Source organism: Hyla sarda, chromosome 5 (genome assembly GCF_029499605.1).
Source record: "Hyla sarda isolate aHylSar1 chromosome 5, aHylSar1.hap1, whole genome shotgun sequence".
Taxonomy (NCBI): domain Eukaryota; kingdom Metazoa; phylum Chordata; class Amphibia; order Anura; family Hylidae; genus Hyla; species Hyla sarda.
In genome coordinates this window covers 234,828,635-234,847,976 of record NC_079193.1, presented here as the reverse complement: position 1 = coordinate 234,847,976, position 19,342 = coordinate 234,828,635, and the positions used below count along the sequence as shown (strand labels likewise).

At 41.0% G+C, this 19,342-nt stretch overlaps 1 protein-coding gene across 4 annotated transcripts in view; it reads left to right on the top strand.

Annotated features, from left to right (window-relative positions):
• The window catches only part of RIPOR2 (RHO family interacting cell polarization regulator 2), a 195,522-nt gene that overhangs the window by 111,732 nt on the left and 64,448 nt on the right, over nt 1-19,342 (top strand). For 3 of the 4 annotated variants that reach the window (XM_056521323.1, XM_056521321.1, XM_056521322.1), the window contains exons 10-14: nt 2,028-2,153; nt 9,973-10,121; nt 12,695-12,824; nt 13,098-13,244; nt 15,974-16,666. In XM_056521323.1, the coding sequence (XP_056377298.1) occupies nt 2,028-2,153; nt 9,973-10,121; nt 12,695-12,824; nt 13,098-13,244; nt 15,974-16,666 (1,245 nt within the window). The remainder of the gene's footprint in view (nt 1-2,027; nt 2,154-9,972; nt 10,122-12,694; nt 12,825-13,097; nt 13,245-15,973; nt 16,667-19,342) is intronic. The other variant, XM_056521324.1, reaches the window with a different exon arrangement.

The following is a 19,342-nucleotide window of genomic DNA, read 5'->3' as shown; positions in this document are numbered from 1 at the left end:
CGGGGGACCCCGGACGTGGACCTCTTCGCGTCTCGACACAACCGGAAAGTTCCGAAGTTTGTGTCAAAGACAAGGGACCCCCTGGTCCTGGATGCCTTAGTAATCCCGTGGTCGGGCTTTGTCCTGCCCTACCTGTTCCCTCCTCTCCTTCCCAGGGTTCTGAGGAAGCTCAAGGCGGAAGGAGTCCCCGCCATTCTGGTGGCTCCCAACTGGCCTCGAAGGGCATGGTACACCGACGTGGTCTGGCTTCTGGACGACGTTCCGTTCTGCCTTCCTCTTCGTCCAGACCTACTGTTACAGAGTCCACTTTGCCACCACAATTTACAGTCGCTGCATTTGACGGCATGGCGGTTGAGACCGCGGTTCTAAGGGCCCGCGGCTTCTCTTCACAGGTAATTCGCACCATGCTTAGGGCTCGCAAGCCCTCCTCTGCAAAAATTTACCACCGTATCTGGCGGTCTTACTTTCGTTGGTGCGAAGCGCAATCTTTTTCTCCAGTTACCTTTTCCGTGCCCAGTCTCCTTTCCTTTTTACAGTCGGGGTTGGAACTAGGGCTGGCTCTCAGTTCCCTTAAGGGTCAGGTTTCGGCCCTTTCTATTCTTTTTCAGCATCCTCTGGCTTCCAATTCTCATGTCCGGACCTTCCTCCAAAGAGTGGCACATGCGGCCCCTCCTTACCGCTCCCCTTCTCCTCCCTGGTACTTGAACTTGGTTCTAGGCGCTCTCCAGGGTGCACCCTTTGAGCCTCTTAGGGAGGTTCCCCTTCGTCTCCTTTCCTGGAAAGTGGCATTTCTTATAGCTATTACCTCCATCAGGAGAGTTTCTGAACTGGCAGCTCTCTCCTGCCGTTCCCCTTTCCTGATAATTCATCAGGACACGGTTGTTTTCTGACCAGATCCCTCCTTCTTGCCTAAAGTAGTTTCTGCTTTTCATCTCAATGAGGACATCGTCCTTTTGTCCCACTCCTTCTCATCCCAGGGAGCGTCTGCTTCACAATTTGGATGTGGTTCAAGCGGTTCGGACTTATCTTTCCGTCACCTCTTCCTTTCGTCAGTGCGATTCTTTTTTCGTTCTTATGGAAGGCAGTCGTAAGGGACAGCCTGCTTCTAAGGCCACCATTTCTCGGTGGATCCGATGTGCTGTTTTGGAAGCTTACCGCTGCAAGGGGAGGACCCCACCTTTCAGGGTTCTGGCTCATTCCACCCGCTCTGTGGGAGCATCCTGGGCTTTTCAAAACAAGGCCTCGCAGATCTATAAAGTGGCCCCTTGGTCGTCTTTACACACTTTTTCAAAATTCTATCAGGTTCATACCTTCGCATCGGCTGATGCTAGTCTTAGCCGTAAGGTGTTGCAGGCGGCGGTGGTACAGCCGATTGCCTGACCTTTTTATTCTCTGCCCACCCAAGGGACGGCTTTGGTACGTCCCAGAGTCTGTGTCCCCCAATGGAGCCGATAGAGAAAAGGAGATTTTTTAGACTTACCGTAAAATCTTTCTCGAAGGATCCATTGGGGGACACAGCTCCCGACCCTTTTTTCTGGGGTTCTTTTTCGTTATCTGTCCAAGGGAGTATTCAGTTATTTTTTCTTCGTGTTCTCGGACAGTTCATGTTTTTTTTTTCCTTTGACCTATCGGTCTCCTCCTATTGCTCTGAGACGAAACTGAATTGCTCAGTGGCCTGGAGGCAGGTATATCCTGCTGGGAGGAGCTGACTTTTTGGTTACCATAGACTCTGGGTATATGCTGCTGTCTCTAGTAGGTTGACACTGTGTCCCCCAATGGATCCTTCGAGAAAGAGATTTTATGGTAAGTCTAAAAAATCTCCTTTTTCTTTTAATTTACATTGAAAGATTATTGTCCATAATTTTCTTTAGAACACGATTATTTTTTATTTCTACTTTTGTTTAAAAAAAAAGTTAAAATAAATGCATGATATGTTACTAATAAAGAACAGACATAGGCTTTTATCTATTTGGTTTGAAGTATATAAATGATAGGGAATTATAATATCCATCTTTTTTTTGTAACAGATATTCATGAGATATGGCAGGCAAAGGTGGAAACTAAAAGGCAAAATAGAGGTTAATGGGAAGCAGAGCTGGGATGGTGATGAAATGTTTTTTGTTCCTCTTATTAACAGCTTAATATCTATTAAGGTAAGTCTCTATTGTTTGTTTTTATTATCTATATGTCTGAAAACCTATGATAGAAGTTTGCATATAAGGATGACTAACAGGTCATAACTTCTCTTTGTGTGCTGTCTTTTTTTTTTTTTCTCTTCTCTATTGTTGAGATGTTTGGTCAGTGTCTGAAGTAACATATTTAGAGTGCTATTGTGGGCAGGCTGTAGCAGTGTCAGGTGAACCATTTCTCTGGTTTACTAAAAGCCTTCTTGCATGCACTCTGCGTTTCATCTCCGCTGGTCCACATCACCACTAGTAAGTCTCCTTTCTCTCGGCCAGCTATAAATATAGGGGGACATTTTTTATTGTTGTCTTTAGAAACTGTGTTTAAGTGCAACATAGTTATCTTACTATCGCAGGAGGGTTGATAAATTTGGAGCATGTAAGCAAAAAACAATTTTTCAGAACACCATTTTATATGATTTCACAAAGAAAGTGTGACACACACCCACGTGTGTGTGTATAAATGTGTGTGTGTATATATATGTATGTATGTATATGTATGTATGTATGTATGTGTATATATATGTATATATATATATATATATATATATATATATTATATAGTGTGTGTGTGTGTGTGTGTGTATGGGAAATTTGTTCTTACCTGAAATTTCCATTTCCTGGAGTCTGAAGGTGGCACACAATGGGTTAAGAATTCTTCTGACCCGGATTTAGAAGAACAAACCTAGCAGTACATTTAATGCAGAAAGCAAGGTTACTAATTAAACAATTAAAGTAATAGACCGCAGCTGCACCCTACGACATAAAAGACCTCAATAACCAGACCACACTTGTATAGCATGCAGCAATAAGAATTTATTAGGGTGGCATAAAGTTGTGCCGCCTACAGACAGGTAAGAACAAATTTCCCACTTCATGGTCATCGTACGGTGGCACACAATGGGACTTGCAAAGCAATGCCAAACCAACATAAGAAGAAGAGAGGGAATTATTGGCTACCAACTCCTTAAATTACACACGCACCGAAGGGCGATCCCTCAGAGGCAGAGATATCTAACCGATTAAAGGGGTACTCCGGGGTCTCCTACTCTGGACAGTTCTTAAAATGGACAGAGTTGTCAGCAGAGAGCACTGTGCTCATGATGTCAGCAGAGAGCTCTGTGTTCCAAAAAGAAAAGAATTTCCTCTGTAGTATTCAGCAGCTACGTAGTACTGGAAGGATTAAGATTTTTTAATATAAGTAATATAAAAGGGGAGTACCCCTTTAACCTGTTAAGGACTAAGGGTGTACCTGTACGTCCTGGGTCCTTGTTGATTTAAAAAAAATAAAAATAATAATAATAATAATTTCCACCGGAGTACTCCTTTAACCTGTTAAGGACCAATGGCGTACCTGTACGTCCTGGGTCCTTTCCCTCTAACAATGGCTGGGACCTGTGGCTTTGCCTAATCTCACTGACACCCTTTAGATGCGGTGTTCAAAGTATATTGCCGTGTCTAAAGTGAAACTAAACTACCCCCGGCTAGCTTAGGGGGCTGTTTGGGACCGCCGTGGTCCACGGCATCCCAAACAGGTGTAGGACACAAGGAAGGTCCCCTTACCTGCCTCTTGGTGTCCGATCGTCGATTGACTGCTCGGTGCCTGAGATCCAGGCATAAGCAGTCAAGCGGCAGAATCATCGATCAAGGGTTTCCTATGAGAAACCATTGATCAATGTAAAAGATCAGTGTGTGCAGTGTTATAGCCCCCTATGGAAACTTTAACATTGCAAAAGAAAAGTGGGGGAAAAAAAGTTAATAAAGATCATTTAACTCCTTCCCTAATAAAAGTTTGAATCACCCCCCTTTTCCCATAAAAAAAAGTGTAAATAAAAATAAACATATGTGGTATCACCGCGTGCGGAAATGTCCGACTTATAAAAAATATATCGTTAATTAAACCGCACGGTCAATGACGTAAGTGCAAAAAAATTCAAAAGTCCAAAATAGTGTATTTTTGGTCACTTTTTACATCATGAAAAAATGAATAAAGAGCGATCAAAAAGTCCGATCAGTACTAAAGAGGTGCGGCTAAATACTTCAGATCACAGTGCAGAAAATGAGGCCTCATACCGCCCCGTACGTGAAAAAATAAGTTTTAGGGGTCAGAAGAAAAAAAAATTCCTCCATGTAGTTATGATTTTTTCCAGAAGTACGACAAAATCAAACCTAAAGAAGTAGGATATCAGTTTAATCGTATGGACCTACAGAATAAACATAATGGGGGAGATTTATCAAAGGATTTAGACTGGTTTTTCTTGTCTAAATTTGTCGCATAGAAAGTCGCAGTCTAAATATGTGCGACTTTTCTGCGACTTTTGCTCTAGAGGATTTTTAGAACATGATGCATGCTAGTCTATGTTAGACTGAAATGCATTGGAAAATGCATTGGTGCTGAATTTATCAAAAGCGACTTTTCAGCGACAAGTCGCATAGGCTGAAAGTACTCCGAAATGTCAGACCATGTTGGAGCAGGTTTAAATATAGACTAAACCATAGATCATGGAGTCTGTGCACAAAATTTATCAAGAGCTGTGCGCCATTTGATAAATTGGGCGCACAATAGACCAGCCTAACCCTCTGTAGTTTGGTCTATATTGATGCGGGACATAGACAGCTTTGATACATATCCCCCAATGTGTCATTTTTACCGAAAAATGTACTGCGTAGAAACGGAAGCCCCAAAAAGTTACAAAATTGTGTTTTTTCTTCAATTTTGTCACACACTGTTTTTTGTTTTTTTCCATTTTGTCGTAGATTTTTGGGTAAAATGACTGATGTCACTGCAAAGTAGAATTGGTGGCAGTGGCAAAATAAGCCATCATATGGATTTTTAGGTGCAAAATTGAAAGAGTTATGATTTTTTAAAGGTAAGGAGGAAAAATGGAAGTGCAAAAACACAGGAGTTAATGAAGGTTGTAGGCCGAGGCCCAGGGTGCTGTGCGGCACGTGGTATTTTTCTGCTCATGAAGCTGCTGTTGAGCGCGTAGAATGAGCTCTGAGGCATAGGGAAGAAGTAGCACCCTCTAATTCAGGGATACCATTCGGCACTGCTATGATTCATGTTGCCAGAGAGGCTTTGCTTGCTTTTCTACCTTTTCTTGTTCCCTGGAAGAGAATGAAAAGCCTTCTGATATCCTGAAAGGTGAAGTCCTTTCCAGATATGTTAATACGGCTTTTCTGACATCCAAGAGATGAAGATCTCCTTCTTGCCCTTCCAAAAGCATCGGCAACACCAACTCTTGATTCAAGTTCTGAACTCATGGAACCTTGGGGAGAAAACCTGGCATCGTTCTAAAGATGACCCGATTAGGTAATAGCCTCAGATATGGTTCCCTGCAGGAAAATGCTTGTAGTTTACTAATACGTCTGGCTGACCTAATAGCAATTAGCAAATGAGTTTTGAGAGAAAGCCATTTCAATGATGTTGACTCCATAGGCTTGAATGGTTCTCCGCACAATTTTCTTAATACTAGTGGAAGGTCCCATGAAGGTAACGGATGACAATAAGGAGGCCGCAGCTTTTTTTAGAGTTCTAAAGAATCTGGACACAATTGCTGAATCTGACCTTTTAGGTGGGCATGAATGGCTGTAACCTGGACTCTTAGGGTGTTGGGTTTGAGACCCTTGTCAAATCCTTCCTGAAGAAAAAGTAATAGTGTTGGATTCTCTAGTGGATTAAAATTTTTCCTTGAACACCAATTTGAATAAAGATGCCAAACCCTTGCATATATCTTCACCGTAGCAGGCTTCCTGGAGGCCAAGAGTGTGTTGATCACGTTATCAGAAAAACTGTGATTATTCAAGTCTTGCCGTTCAAGCTCCATGCCACTAGACTCAGACTGCCATGATCTGGATGAAGTAGGCCCCCTTGGAGGAGAAGATCCTTGATTACTGGAAGCTTGAAGTGGTCTCCTCTCGATGCTTCCCACACGAGCTGAAACCATGCCCGTCGTGGCCACAATGGAAGGACTACCGGAGCTCAGACTTGCTCGTCCATGATTTTCCTGAGCATTCGAGGAATCAATGGAAGAGGAGGAAAGGCATAGATCAACATCCCCCTCCAAGATATCGACAGTCCGTCCACTACCAGGGGATGACTCGCCCGAGAGAGAGAAGAATCAGGGTAGTTTCCTGTTTTCTTGAGTTGCAAACACATCCAGAGACGGCAGGCCCCACCTGTCTACAATCATCTAGAATATCTGTTGGTTGAGACTCCAACTTCTGCCTGCTTAGCCAGTCTGCAGTGGTATTCTGGGAGCCCCTTATGTGTGTGGCTGAAATCGAGAGAAGGTTTTCTCTTCCCATCTCATTTAATGGCACACAGGTCCTGAAGGCCTTTTCTCCTTGTTCCTCCCTGTTTGTTTACATAGTAAACTGACGGGAGATTGTCGGAGTGAACCTGAACATGGCGTCCCCGGAGAATTTTCTTGAAATGTTTCAACACCAGACTGATTGCCTTCATCTCCCAGTAGTTGGATGACCTTCCTGCGATCTTCCTCGGCCATGACTTCTGAACCCACAAATCCTTGACATGGGCAGCCCCAACTGTAGCCTGAGGCATCCGTATTGAGGACTACCGGTTGGGGAAAGAAAATACTCTTACCTTGATGAAAACGGAGAGGTTCCAACCACCATGTCAAGGATTTCTTCATCTTCCTTTGAAGAGGAATAACAGACTCCAGATCTTCCTGCGACTTGTCCCATAGAGCCAGGACGTAAGATTGAAGCTTTCTTATATGTGACTTCGCCCAAGGAACCGTGTCTATTGAAGATGTTAACAGGCCCAGGATCTTCATGGCAAAACCGTATCGTGCATGACTGGAGACTTAGAAAAAAAACTAAGATTCTGACAGATCTTGGTAGACCTCTCCTCTGAAAGGAAGATTTTCATTTGTGTGGAGTCTATTACAAACCCCAGGTAAGTAATCCTTCTTGTGGGAGCCCATTGGGATTTTTTGAGATATATGAGGAATCCATGATCCCGTAGGACTTCCATCGCCGTCTGAAGATGACTTGTTAAGAGATTTTCTGATTGTGCTTTGAACAGCCAGTCATCCAAGTACAGTGTCACATGGATGCCCAGTAATCTGAGATGGACCACCATGACTACAACCACTTTGGTGAAGACTCTCTGTGCTGTTATGCCGAAAGGGATGCAAGTGAATTGTAGGTGACTAACTTGACCTTGAGACCTCACTGCTATTTGAAGGAACTTTCTGTGGGTAGGCCGGACAGGGATATGCAGGTATGCATCCTGGAGATCTAGTGATGCTATGTAATCTCCCTGCTGAATGTATAGGACCGCTGACCTTATCGACTCCATTTTGAATCTTTTCTTTACAAAAATATTTGTTCAGAAGGGACAAATCTATGACCAGTCTCCAATCTCCGCCACATTTTGGGACCGCAAAGATTGGGGAGTAGAAACCTCTTCCTCTTTCCTCTGCTGGAACGTCTTCCAGTGCCCTTTGGTGCAGGAATTGTTGAACAAGATCGGTGACTACTGTAGTGGCTCAGTTGATCATAAATCTGTCTGGAGGAATCTTCTGTAGTTCTAGAGAATATCCCTTTCTATTTGTGTCGAAAATTCCCCCCGTCTTCTGAAGGGGCTTGAGTACCGACCTCTTCTGCTAGTTCCTCCGTATCTTCCAGGTTTCTTCCAGTCATAAGGAAAATGTTTGCCCTTATCTTTACATAAAGATTTGAGGATGCTCTTTAATTGTGGCCCAAACATCGAAGAAGGGTGAAATGGAAGAGAGACAAAATGATTTTTTGATGGAATACCACCTCCCCAATTCTTAATCCATAATGCCCTTCTTGTTGCTTTCGATAAAGCTAAGGCTCTGGATGAAAATTTCATGACATCTAATGGCGCATCACATAAGAACTCGGAAGCTGACTCTATAAGGGAAAGGTTCTTAAAATAGATCTTTGCGAGACACCCCATCATTGATATCTCTAGATAGATCTGACAACCAGATCCGTAGGGCTCTCGCTACTGGAATGCCACCTCAGAAGCTGCAGCCACTGATCCATAAGTTTTTTTTTGCACAGCAAATCCGTCTTTCTTTCCATTTGGTCTGCCAGCATAGTAGACTCTTCAGACAGGAAGATGGCTTTTTTGGCCAAGCGGGCAGCTGCCACATCCACCTTTGGTGGGGGGGGGGGGGGGGGGGGGGCGGTTCTCCTAATCCTCATATGCCGCAAGGGACAGCCTATAGGTGGAACGCAGTCTGGCTTCCGTATTATTTTTTTTCCTCTGGTTTAGACCAGTCCTTGCGGAACCAGTCCTTTAGTAGAGGATAGGTCGGAAGCATTCTATCGCGTGAGGGAGGAAAATAGTATAATTGATCCTTTTGTAACTTGGAGGAAACATCTTACAGGCTTTTTATCAAATCCGGTGCCTCTGCGCATGCGCAAGGGCGCTGCCTGAAGGACACCGCGGCTGCTCACACGCTCCCCTGCCATTTCCTATACACAGCATTCCGGCGGGAGTGCACACCTGCCATGCTAGAAGCATACACGTGCCAGCCCACCAGACCGCAACAGTCAACACTTACGGCACCTTGCGCTCCACACGTGAGCCCTTGAATACTGCTGGGAGATCCCTCCTCTTCTGCACCGCAACATCAGCTGAGGAGGCCAGAAGCCGGCCCAACACCAGGGAAGCCCCAGGTAACTGGCCATGATCATAGGGGGACAGCCAAGGAACTAGGGAAACCCCCAGTATCTAGCTTACAAATTCACCTCAGGAGCCTGAGGTTTGAGGCCCTTGCATCTGCAACATTATTCTCTCATCCTAGAAGAAAATAAATACAAGTGTGGTCTAGTTATTGGGGTATTTTATGTCCTAGGGGGCACCAGCGGTCTATTAGTTTAATTGTTTAGTTAGTAACCTTGCTTTCTACATTACATGTACTGCTAGGTGTGTTCTTCTAATTCCGGGTCAGAAGAATTCTTAACCCACTGTGTGCCGCCGTAGGATGACCAGAAAATAGAGATGTGTGTATATATAATGTGTATGTATATATATATATATAGATAGATGGATAGATATATATAATGTGTATATATTACATATATATTTTTTTTTTACTTTTATATTTAAATTTTTCACATCTATTTAAAATTTTAAATGTTTTTACTTTTCCACTTTATACACACATAATACAGTGTGGTACACATATGTACTGCACTGTATTATGCAGGTATAGATTAGAGGTGTTTTGGAGGTGTTTGCAACTTTTTGTCCGACATTCGCACCATTGTAAAATGAAAACTGAAATTGACTTTTGCAAGACCGTGTGAAGCTTTTTGCTGACTGCTTAAAGTCACACAAAAAATTTGCTTTGGCACACCTGCAACATTTCATGTTCCAAATATAAGCAAGAAATTATTTTTAAAAACAAAAATATATTTCCCCCATATTCCCCAGTAAGTTCACTAGTATATTCTCCAAAATGGTGCCAATGAAAACAAATTTCTCCTCAAATAAATTTTTTTGTTTCTCGGTACCTTATAGGATGCACTAAAGGTTGCCTTGTATAAAAAAAATAATAATAATAAAAAAAACTAGACCTCATGTGACCTCAAGTTATGGCTCTTGGAAGACTGGGATGATAAAAACATAAACACAGTCGCCAAAAATCACAATTAACTTCTTTTTTTTTTTTTTATTATTATTATAAACTGCAGAACAAATATATTGATGTGCAGCCTCTTTTTAAACCATGTCATACACACTGCTCTTGTATGTTTTAGACCAACTGATTATGTTGTTTCTAAGGTCACAGAACTTAAGGGCATTGCAACTCACCTCCTTGTTGGAAGTGTTACCTGTGAAACAAAGGACCTTTTTGCTGCCCATCCTCAAGCTGTTGCTGTTGACATAAATGATCTTGGTACTATTAAACTTAACCTTGAAGTAACTTGGTGGTAAGTACCATTAATATAAACATGTCGATGCATTATCCTCCGTGTTTAATAATTCATGAAAAAAATTCATTTGCTATACATTTACTGGATTGTTTAACTGTGTTCTCACAGAACTTGTCATCATTTGTCTATACCAAAATATTTATATACAAAACATGCTGAAATGCGTATTCAAAAAATCTAAATTAACATTGAGCTAAAAACATGAATTTATTAAATTCCTTAAAACTCCCATAGGGGTCAAACTACAAAAAAGTATAGAAAAAATATCAAATACACATAAGTAAGTTCTCCTATGATGAACACCTGTATATCCGACGCGTTTCCCCGTGTATCTTATAATATACAGTGGTTCATCAGGAGATCACAACAACAGTGGTACAGTATACAGAAATGCACATGAAAAGGGGAATAAAATAACTAGATAGTACAAAGATTAAAGACACTGGTACAGGCTCATAGATACAGTGTATGCATATGACAATGTAAACTTAGAGTAGCAACAATGTAAGCATGACATTAAGCCTTCAATACGTAACATGGAGGCAGACAGATAGCTGAGCAACTTGTTTGTAGCATCTTTTTAAATTGCAAATCCTCCAGGCAACAGTATGCCGAAGCAAGATATCAGAAAAGGTGATTCCCTGATAAATGGACACCTTCAAATAGATGGCACCGTCCTTCTGTATGTTAGAGGGAACCTAGTTCCATCATCTTCCTACAGGCAGATTTATCAGTTCTCCTATGATAAAACCTGAATATCCCACGCTGATATTATATGTCTCAGTATTCAAAAGGCTAGATAACCACACCTGATTCACATGCCACCTAGGTCCTGCAGAACTTTAAGATACAAAACAGCTGCAATCAGTCCACAATATACCGTCACTAGCGGATACTAATCCACAATCAGGCATTTCAAATGAATGAAGATCCGTTCCACAGCTGGCAATCCACGCCGCTGAAACACTTATTCCTCTATGGAATTTTATATGTGTAAATTGTAGTCCATAATATACAGTCTTTTGTAATATAATAAACATGCAAAAGTGAATGGTACTGCATACTTCCCCTTTATTGCCAGTCCTACAGTAAAATGCATTAAGCCATATCTCGGGCATGAAGATGGCATTGCATCCTGATGCTCAAACAATCCTTTCCCATTTACTAGACAGCTAGTCCTTAGCATTGACAAAGGGTTGATACTCCAAAACATAGCCAAGTTTTTCCCCCTGTGCTGATGTCGTGTGGTAGGCTGCTCCTACCAGGACCAGGTATGGTACTGTATGTCCTCTCATATAGGCCGCAAATCCGATGTTGCCTGCGTCCTATACTGGCAACTTTTAACTGTATGTGCATATGCCTAAAATCTTGGACAAGTGTCCCATAATGGGGGCGGTAACCCAGACTGCCCTCATTATAATCTCTCACTGCTTTCTGTATTTAGACTGCAGTATTTATAATAGAAATGTGGTAAAGTAGGAGAAATTAAAAGAAGAAAAACTACCACTAGAGGACATAGTTTCAAATTAGAAGGGCGAAGGTTTATGCTGTGATATCAGGAAGTATTACTTTACTGAGAGAGTAGTGGATGCATGGAATAACCTTCCTGCAGAAGTGGTGGCTGCAAATACAGTGAAAGAGTATAAGCATGCATGGGATAAGTATGAGGCTATCCTTCATATAAAATAGAGATAGGTATAAGGCTATCCTTCATATAAGATAGAGATAGGTATAAAGCTATCCTTCATATAAGATAGAGATATTTATAAGGCTATCCTTCAGATAAGATAGAGATAGGAATAAGGCGATCCTTCATATAAGATGGAGATAGGTATAAGGCTATCCTTCAGATAAGAGAGAGATGGGTATAAGGCTATTCTTCATATAAGATAGAGATAGGTATAAAGCTATCCTTCATTAGAGATAGGTATAAGGCTATCCTTCATATAAGATAGATATAGGTATAAGGCTATCCTTCATATAAGATAGAGATAGGTATAAGGCTATCCTTCAGATAAGATAGAGATAGGAATAAGGCGATCCTTCATATAAGATGGAGATAGGTATAAGGCTATCCTTCAGATAAGAAAGAGAGGTATAAGGCTATCCTTCATATAAGATAGAAATAGGTATAAGGCTATCCTTCATATAAGATGGAGATAGGTATAAGGCTATCCTTCAGATAAGATAGAGATAGGTATATGGCTATCTTACATATAAGATAAAGAGAGGTATAAGGCTATCCTTCATATAAGATGGAGATAGGTATAAGGCTATCCTTCATATAAGATAGAGATAGGTATAAGGCTATCCTTCATATAAGATGGAGATAGGTATAAGGCTATCCTTCATATAAGATGGAGATAGGTATAACGCTATCCTTCAGATAAGATAGGGCCAGAGACTATTGATAGGATTCAGAATATTGGGCAGACTAGATGAGCTGAATGGTTCTTATCTGCTGACACATTCTATGTTTCCATGAAAGATGCTGAATAATGTTTCTGTTCTTAATTTCATTTAATAAAATCTAGAGATTCCTGTGATGTAATAAATGTTTTATGTTGCAGTCCATTCGATACAGAGGATCTGACCCCATCAACAGGCAATATAAACAAAGCGGCTGCTCTCCAAAGAAGAGTCTCCATATACAGCCAGGGCACCCCAGAGACCCCCACATTTAAAGACCATTCCTTCTTTGTAAGTATCATTATTCTTACAGCTTTAAAGTTTTATCTGTGGAATTATAGACATTTTCAAAAAGTTTTCCAAATAACTTACAGTAAATCCGTAGTCTATATCTAAAATGTGATTTGCCTTTGGTGGATAATAGGACATATAATGGGGCACAGTACAATACACTTTTATTCCTCTAAGTGCTTAATTTATTAAGATAACTCAACTTTGTCAGCACTGTGGTAACTTGTATGCTTTGTGTTTACTAACATCCCATTTGCTTTTAACTTGTTAAAGAAATGGTTCAACCCTCCGCCAGACAGGCTACGGCTGTCAATTATGGATGCATTGCAGGAGACTTTCTTTGACAAACTTCGACGCAGTCGCTCTTTTAGTGATTTGCCATCTCTCAGGCTAAGGCCTAGATCAGGCCGAGAGAGATATGTGAGTTATACACGAGTGAATCTGTGTACTTCTCAGACTTTTTCATGAAGCTTTCATGCATGCAGTATTGTTTTTCTTCTCATTTCTGTGATGTTTGCATCTTTTTGGTTACCAACCACCACATTGTTGATGAGAACATTAAGACTAAGGAAGCTGGTTCTATACCACAGATAGAGAAAATGTTATTATCTATTAAGAAGTGTTTTAAATTAACTCAAGTCACACAAACCCTTAAGACAAATGACTGATTTATGGTCCATTCACATATATCACTACTGTGTCATGGAGTAAAGCCAACTTTACTGCCTATGTGAAAAACACATCACAGTATCACATGTAAATTCACACCTATGCGTTTGGTTTTCAGCGCAAGTTTTTTTTTCAATAATAAGGACAAATCAGTGATAAGGTTGTTGGGTATAGCATATGATGCGGTGTTGAAAAAGGCAGCATAGCCTAATAACTTGCAGTCTTTGGTCGCATTGTGTGAACACAATACAATCCTGTTAATGTGGCTTTCCAGATGATTATGTTTATTTGGACAACCCATGTATTAAGCCTACTCTGTTCCTGTTCTTTGGTATGGCCCTGTTCATATCTATTTTTTTAAATATGTCAGAGATATAAAGAGTATTAGTTGACATATTCTCTGACATGTCTATAGAGCCTTATGCACCTAAGGTATGCCAAAGGAATGCCCTTTTTACATACACTGGGATGGAATGCCTTAGCATACCTTTTATTTATTTATTTATTTTTTTGGCACTGTAAATGAAAATATGTAGCCTGCGTGGTATACGTTTTTTTTTACTATGGGAGTCAATGGCTGTCATACAGTTTGCAACTGAATGTTTTAGGCTTCTGTTGGAGATGCAGTATCTCACATCTTTGTAAATATTTTACTATGTCTATACATGTGCCAACACTGAAAAAAAAGACAATCAACTAGGATGTAAAATAGTAAGTACACAGCCTGTATAACAGTGTTAAATGTTGCTGTCTACCCAAAATAACTCATACCAGGCCATTAATGATTGAACCTTGGCAAAAAAAAGTGAGTACACCCCTAGGTACAAGTGGAAATGTCCAAATTGGGCCAAGGCCCTGACACTCCCACCACCATGCTTGACTGAAGGCAAGACACACTTGTCTTTGTACTCCGTATCTGATTGCCACCACACACACCGTATCTGATTGCCACCACACACACTTGACACCATCTAAGGTTTATTTTGGTCTCATCAGACCACAGGACATAGTTCCAGTAATCCATGTCCTTAGTCTGCTTGTCTTCAGCAAACTTTTTTCAGGCTTTCTTATGCATCATCTTTAGAAGAGGTTTCCTTCAGGAATGACAGCCATGCAGACCAATTTAATGCAGTATGTGGTGTACGGTCTGAGCACTGCTGGCAGCACTCGTATATCTATTTCCCAATGACAACCTCTAGATATGACACTAAGCACTTGCACTCAACTTCATGGTGAGGCCTGTTCTGAGTTCAACTTGTCCTGTGAATTTGCTGTATGGTTTTGCCCACCGTGCTGCAGATCAATTCCAGGGGGACAGCAATATTAAACACAGGCCGTGCACTCACTATTTTACAATGTAGCAGAGTGTCATTTCTTCAGTGTTGTATGAAAAGATTTAATAAAAATGTTTTACAAAGAAATGAGGCATGCACTCACTTATGTGAGATACTGTATATTTCAGGGAACATTCTGAACATATACTTCTGAATTGCCTAGAAAATAAAATGTGAGCAGAACCTAATGTGTAAAAGTTAAATACAAAACAAATAAAACCCTAGTGTTATGAGTAGTCAGGTAAATTTATTATTGCATTATTTACAGTTCATTATATATATATGTGTGTCTTCATTTTTCTACCTCCTCAAGTTTTGTCTTTAGCCACAAGAGGCATTGTCCTGTTCTTAAAGTCTACCTCCAGTGGGGGAAAAACTTCTCTTTACTCTCAAGTCCTTATTTACAATATGTATGGGAAGCATTCCCCTCACATCTCAGCTGTGTGTGCTGCAGAGCTCTCCATACTAATCCAATAAGAAGAAATTATTATTTTTGCCATATTACAGATACAGTGGAGCTGCAGCCCTATCCTGGTCACTTTTGACTACAAATCTGCTAACTTACATTACACTTCTCACTTCTGCTTGCTCACTTAGCAGAGGGAGAGCGAGAGAGAGAGAGACGACTTGCATGAATAAGTCCTAGCCAATCCTGTAGTAAACCTGGACTTTGTAAACAAGCAAGTTTTATCTACAGACACACAGCTTTAAAGTAACACACAGTATAGAGCTCATTTTTAATTCTGGATTAGATTGAATTTGCACCCAGAGGTGCATGTCCTTTTAAGGTACACTGGAGGTACACTTTAATAATAATAATAGTCAAATCTATAGTCTGTTTGTTGTTCTCATACCACAAATCTATTCTTCAATGCCAGAAATTATTACTAAATGATTACATTTATGGTGATAAAATATCATGAATCTGTAATTTTTATGGTAAAATTTATTTTGAGAACTTTTTTTGGGGGGGAAAAATATTTTCTGATGCACATAATTTCTGGACTTGGTGAAAAAAGGCCCATAAAAGTGTGTTGTATTTGAGTTTAGATTTTTTGTGTGTTTTAAGATTCTGTATACTAAGTATTATTATTATTCGTAAAGTATTAACACTTTATAATATATGTGATGTATTTTCTATTTTAGTCTAATTTGCAAGATGATGTTTTCGATACTGGTGTAGAAACCATTGAGAAGAGAGCCCTCTCCTTAAGTTTTGACAACTTGCCTAATGGTGACTGTACACCACCCAGATCAACTCCCTCATCTTCTCTGGGATATTCAAACCCTGAAATCACAGTCACCCCGCCAGAACATAACCTCAGTGATTTGTCATCAGAGGAACCATTGAAAGACAGTTTGAGTGCCAGTTCTTCTACAGATTCAGCTAGTCAGCCACAGGACTCTCAGTGCATTGTAGAGCACGCTAGTGAAACGGAGGAAACCATTGCAGGGAATAAATCAGACCAACCTGCTTGCCAAAGCCATCTGCCCAATGTGGAAAGTAACATGTATATTACTTCAAATGTCTCTGTGTCAATTTTGCAAGATTCCGAAGAGGCCTCTGAGCTGAAGCCTGTGGAGCTAGATACTTGTGAAGGTAATATTACCAAACAGCTGGTAAAAAGGCTTACATCATCAGAGGTACCTGCTGCTCCAGAGAGACTCCAGTCTGAGTGCTCCACTTATAGTGAAGCTGAAGCCTCTCGGTCCTACTTGGATGGAACTTTAGAGGAGTCCTTACAAGGACTCCTCCTAACACTGGAGCCTTGTAAAGACCAGTATCCAGAATACCAAGAATTGTACCATGAAATTACTCACCTGGAAGATGTCCTCAAAGTAAGTGAATGCAAAGCATCACTCTGTCTTTAGTAGTCTGCGATTGTATTAGTGTAAGGGGACTCACTTTATTTATGTGTATGACACTGTATTTTGCAAGCACTTCATAGCACCTAGAGAAAAGTAGATATGTTACGTTTTTGGACTGTATGGAACAGTGTTATTCTGAAAGCCTTATAGAGTCTTTCTTTGGATCTTTTGATTGAGATTTTGTTTCCTTTTAAAAAAAAAATGTTATTATCCTCTGTACATAGTCTTAATACATGTGAAGCAATACATTGTTTCCCCCCTAAAAAACATTCTTTGTCATTTCAAAAAACTTTTGGCATGTAACAGTAATATTTCAATCTCTCTCCTGCATTCCCATAGCCTTATAATGGGGCCACAGAGATTACGCTTGATTGAAGGACCAACAATAAAGGTTTTTGAGAGGACAGGGACACTTTAAAGGGGTACTCCACCCCTAGACATCTTATCTCCTATCCAAAGGATAGGGGATAAGATGTCAGATCGCTGCGTTTCCGCTGCTGGGGAGCCCCGGGATCGCTGCTGCAGCACCCCGCCATCATTACTGCACAGAGCGAGATCGCTCTGCACGTAATGACGGGCGATACAGGGGCCGGAGCATCGTAACGTGACGGCTCCGCCCCTCGTGACGTCACAGCCCGCCCCGTCAATACAAGTCTATGGGAGGGGGCGTGGCGGTCGTCACGCCCCCTGCCATAGACTTGCATTAAGGGGACGGGCCGTGATGTAATGAGGAGCGGAGCCATGACATCATGCTGCTCCGGCCCCTCTGTGCAGTAATGATGGCGGGGCGCTGCAGCAGCGATCCCGGGGTCCCCAGCAGCGGGACCGCAGCGATCTAACATCTTATCCCCAATCCTTTGGATAGGGGATAAGATGCCAGGAGCGGAGTACCCCTTTAAGGATTATCTGGGGAAATAAATCAAAGCCTGATAATCAAACAAATATATTTCCCCATATGTTTATATTCTTAACTTTCATATAGAATTTTCTTTTTTAATATGTTGCAAAATAGGGGAGGAGCTCCTATTTTATATTTTTTTAATTTGTCAATTACGGGTTGGTAAATGGAGATGTTTTCTTTCACGGTTTACAATAGATACACTTTTTTTCCGAAATGTATTAAAAATCCCATGTTGATGCACAAGCCATGTTGACGAATGTCATAAGGGTATATAAATATGAAGGGTTGTTTAAAAGCTGTGGTTTACACTTGCTACCTAATGTGACTACTTATGTCCATTTACTTAGATTCATGTTTTATATTATACACAAATAAAATTGTTTTATTGCATGTTTGCGATTTTCATTTGTTTTTCCATTTAAATGCATGTCTTTGTGGTACACTGTTTTGTGGATTGAGTATGTAGTGTAGCTGTGTTGTAACTGCATACAAAATTTTCGACATTTCATCTTTCATTACTCTCCTTCATTTCATGGCTGTTCTTAATCCATCACATGACTGTTCTGTTTCTTTTACATTTGATCTTTGTTTTAAAGTTGGTGTTTATTGTTTGTGCATTGGGTTTGAAATTATGTTATCCATAGACTTAGACTGTATTCACACCACATGCACCTCTCCTGATGTATGTTGCCAGTATACATTGGGATACTGGCAAAAAGGTATGCTGACGTGTTTCTGTGACAAGCCCGTTCACTTTAATCGACCAAATGTAGTCTACTAGTCACAACATTGGGTCCATTTCCAAAATGTATCCTTTTTTTTTATATAGGACACAAAACCACAGCAGATCCCACTTTTGAGTCCCACAAAAAAACAAAGTTTAAAAAATCGCTATACAGCGTAAAAAATGTTGTCACTAGTAGACTGCATTTTGTTCATCCCTGACCTTTCGTTTGAGGATACCCCACAGATGCACAATAAGGGTTTAGGTCTGGAGACATGCTTGGTCATGCCAACACCTTTACCCTCAGCTTCTTTAGAAGGCAGTTGTTGTCTTGAAGGTGTACTTTGGGTCGATATTATGTTGAAATACTGCCCTGTGGCCCAGGCCCCGAAGGCAGGGATCGTGCTCTGCTTCAGTATGTCACAGTACATGTTGGCATTCATGGTTCCCCCAATGAACTGTAGGCCCCCAGTACCAGCAGCTTAACTGTAGGCAAAATACACTTTTCTTTGTACTCCTCACCTAGTTGCCACCAACACGCTTGACACCATTTAAACCAAATAAGCTTATCTTAGTCTTCTCAGACCACAGAACATGGTTCCAGTAATCCATGTCCTAATTGTCTTCAGCAAACTGTTTGTGGGCTTTCTCGTAAATCATCTTTAGAAGAGGCTTCCTTCTGCGACAAAAGCCATGCAGACTAATTTAATGCAGTGTGCGGCATATGGTGTGAGCACTGGCAGGCTGTCCCCCCCAACCCCACCCCTTCAACCTCAGCAGCAGTGCTTCCATCTTTTTCCCAAAGTCAACCTCTCGATATGACACTGAGCACACGCACTTAACTTCTCTGGTCGACCATGGCGAGGCCTCTTCTAAGTGGAACCTGTCCTGTGAAACTGCAGTATAGATCCTGCCCACCGTGCTGCAGCTCAGTTTGAGGGTCTTGGCAATCTTTTTATAACCTAGGTCATCTTTATGTAGAGAAACTATTCTTCTTTTCTGATTGCCAGAGAGTTCTTTG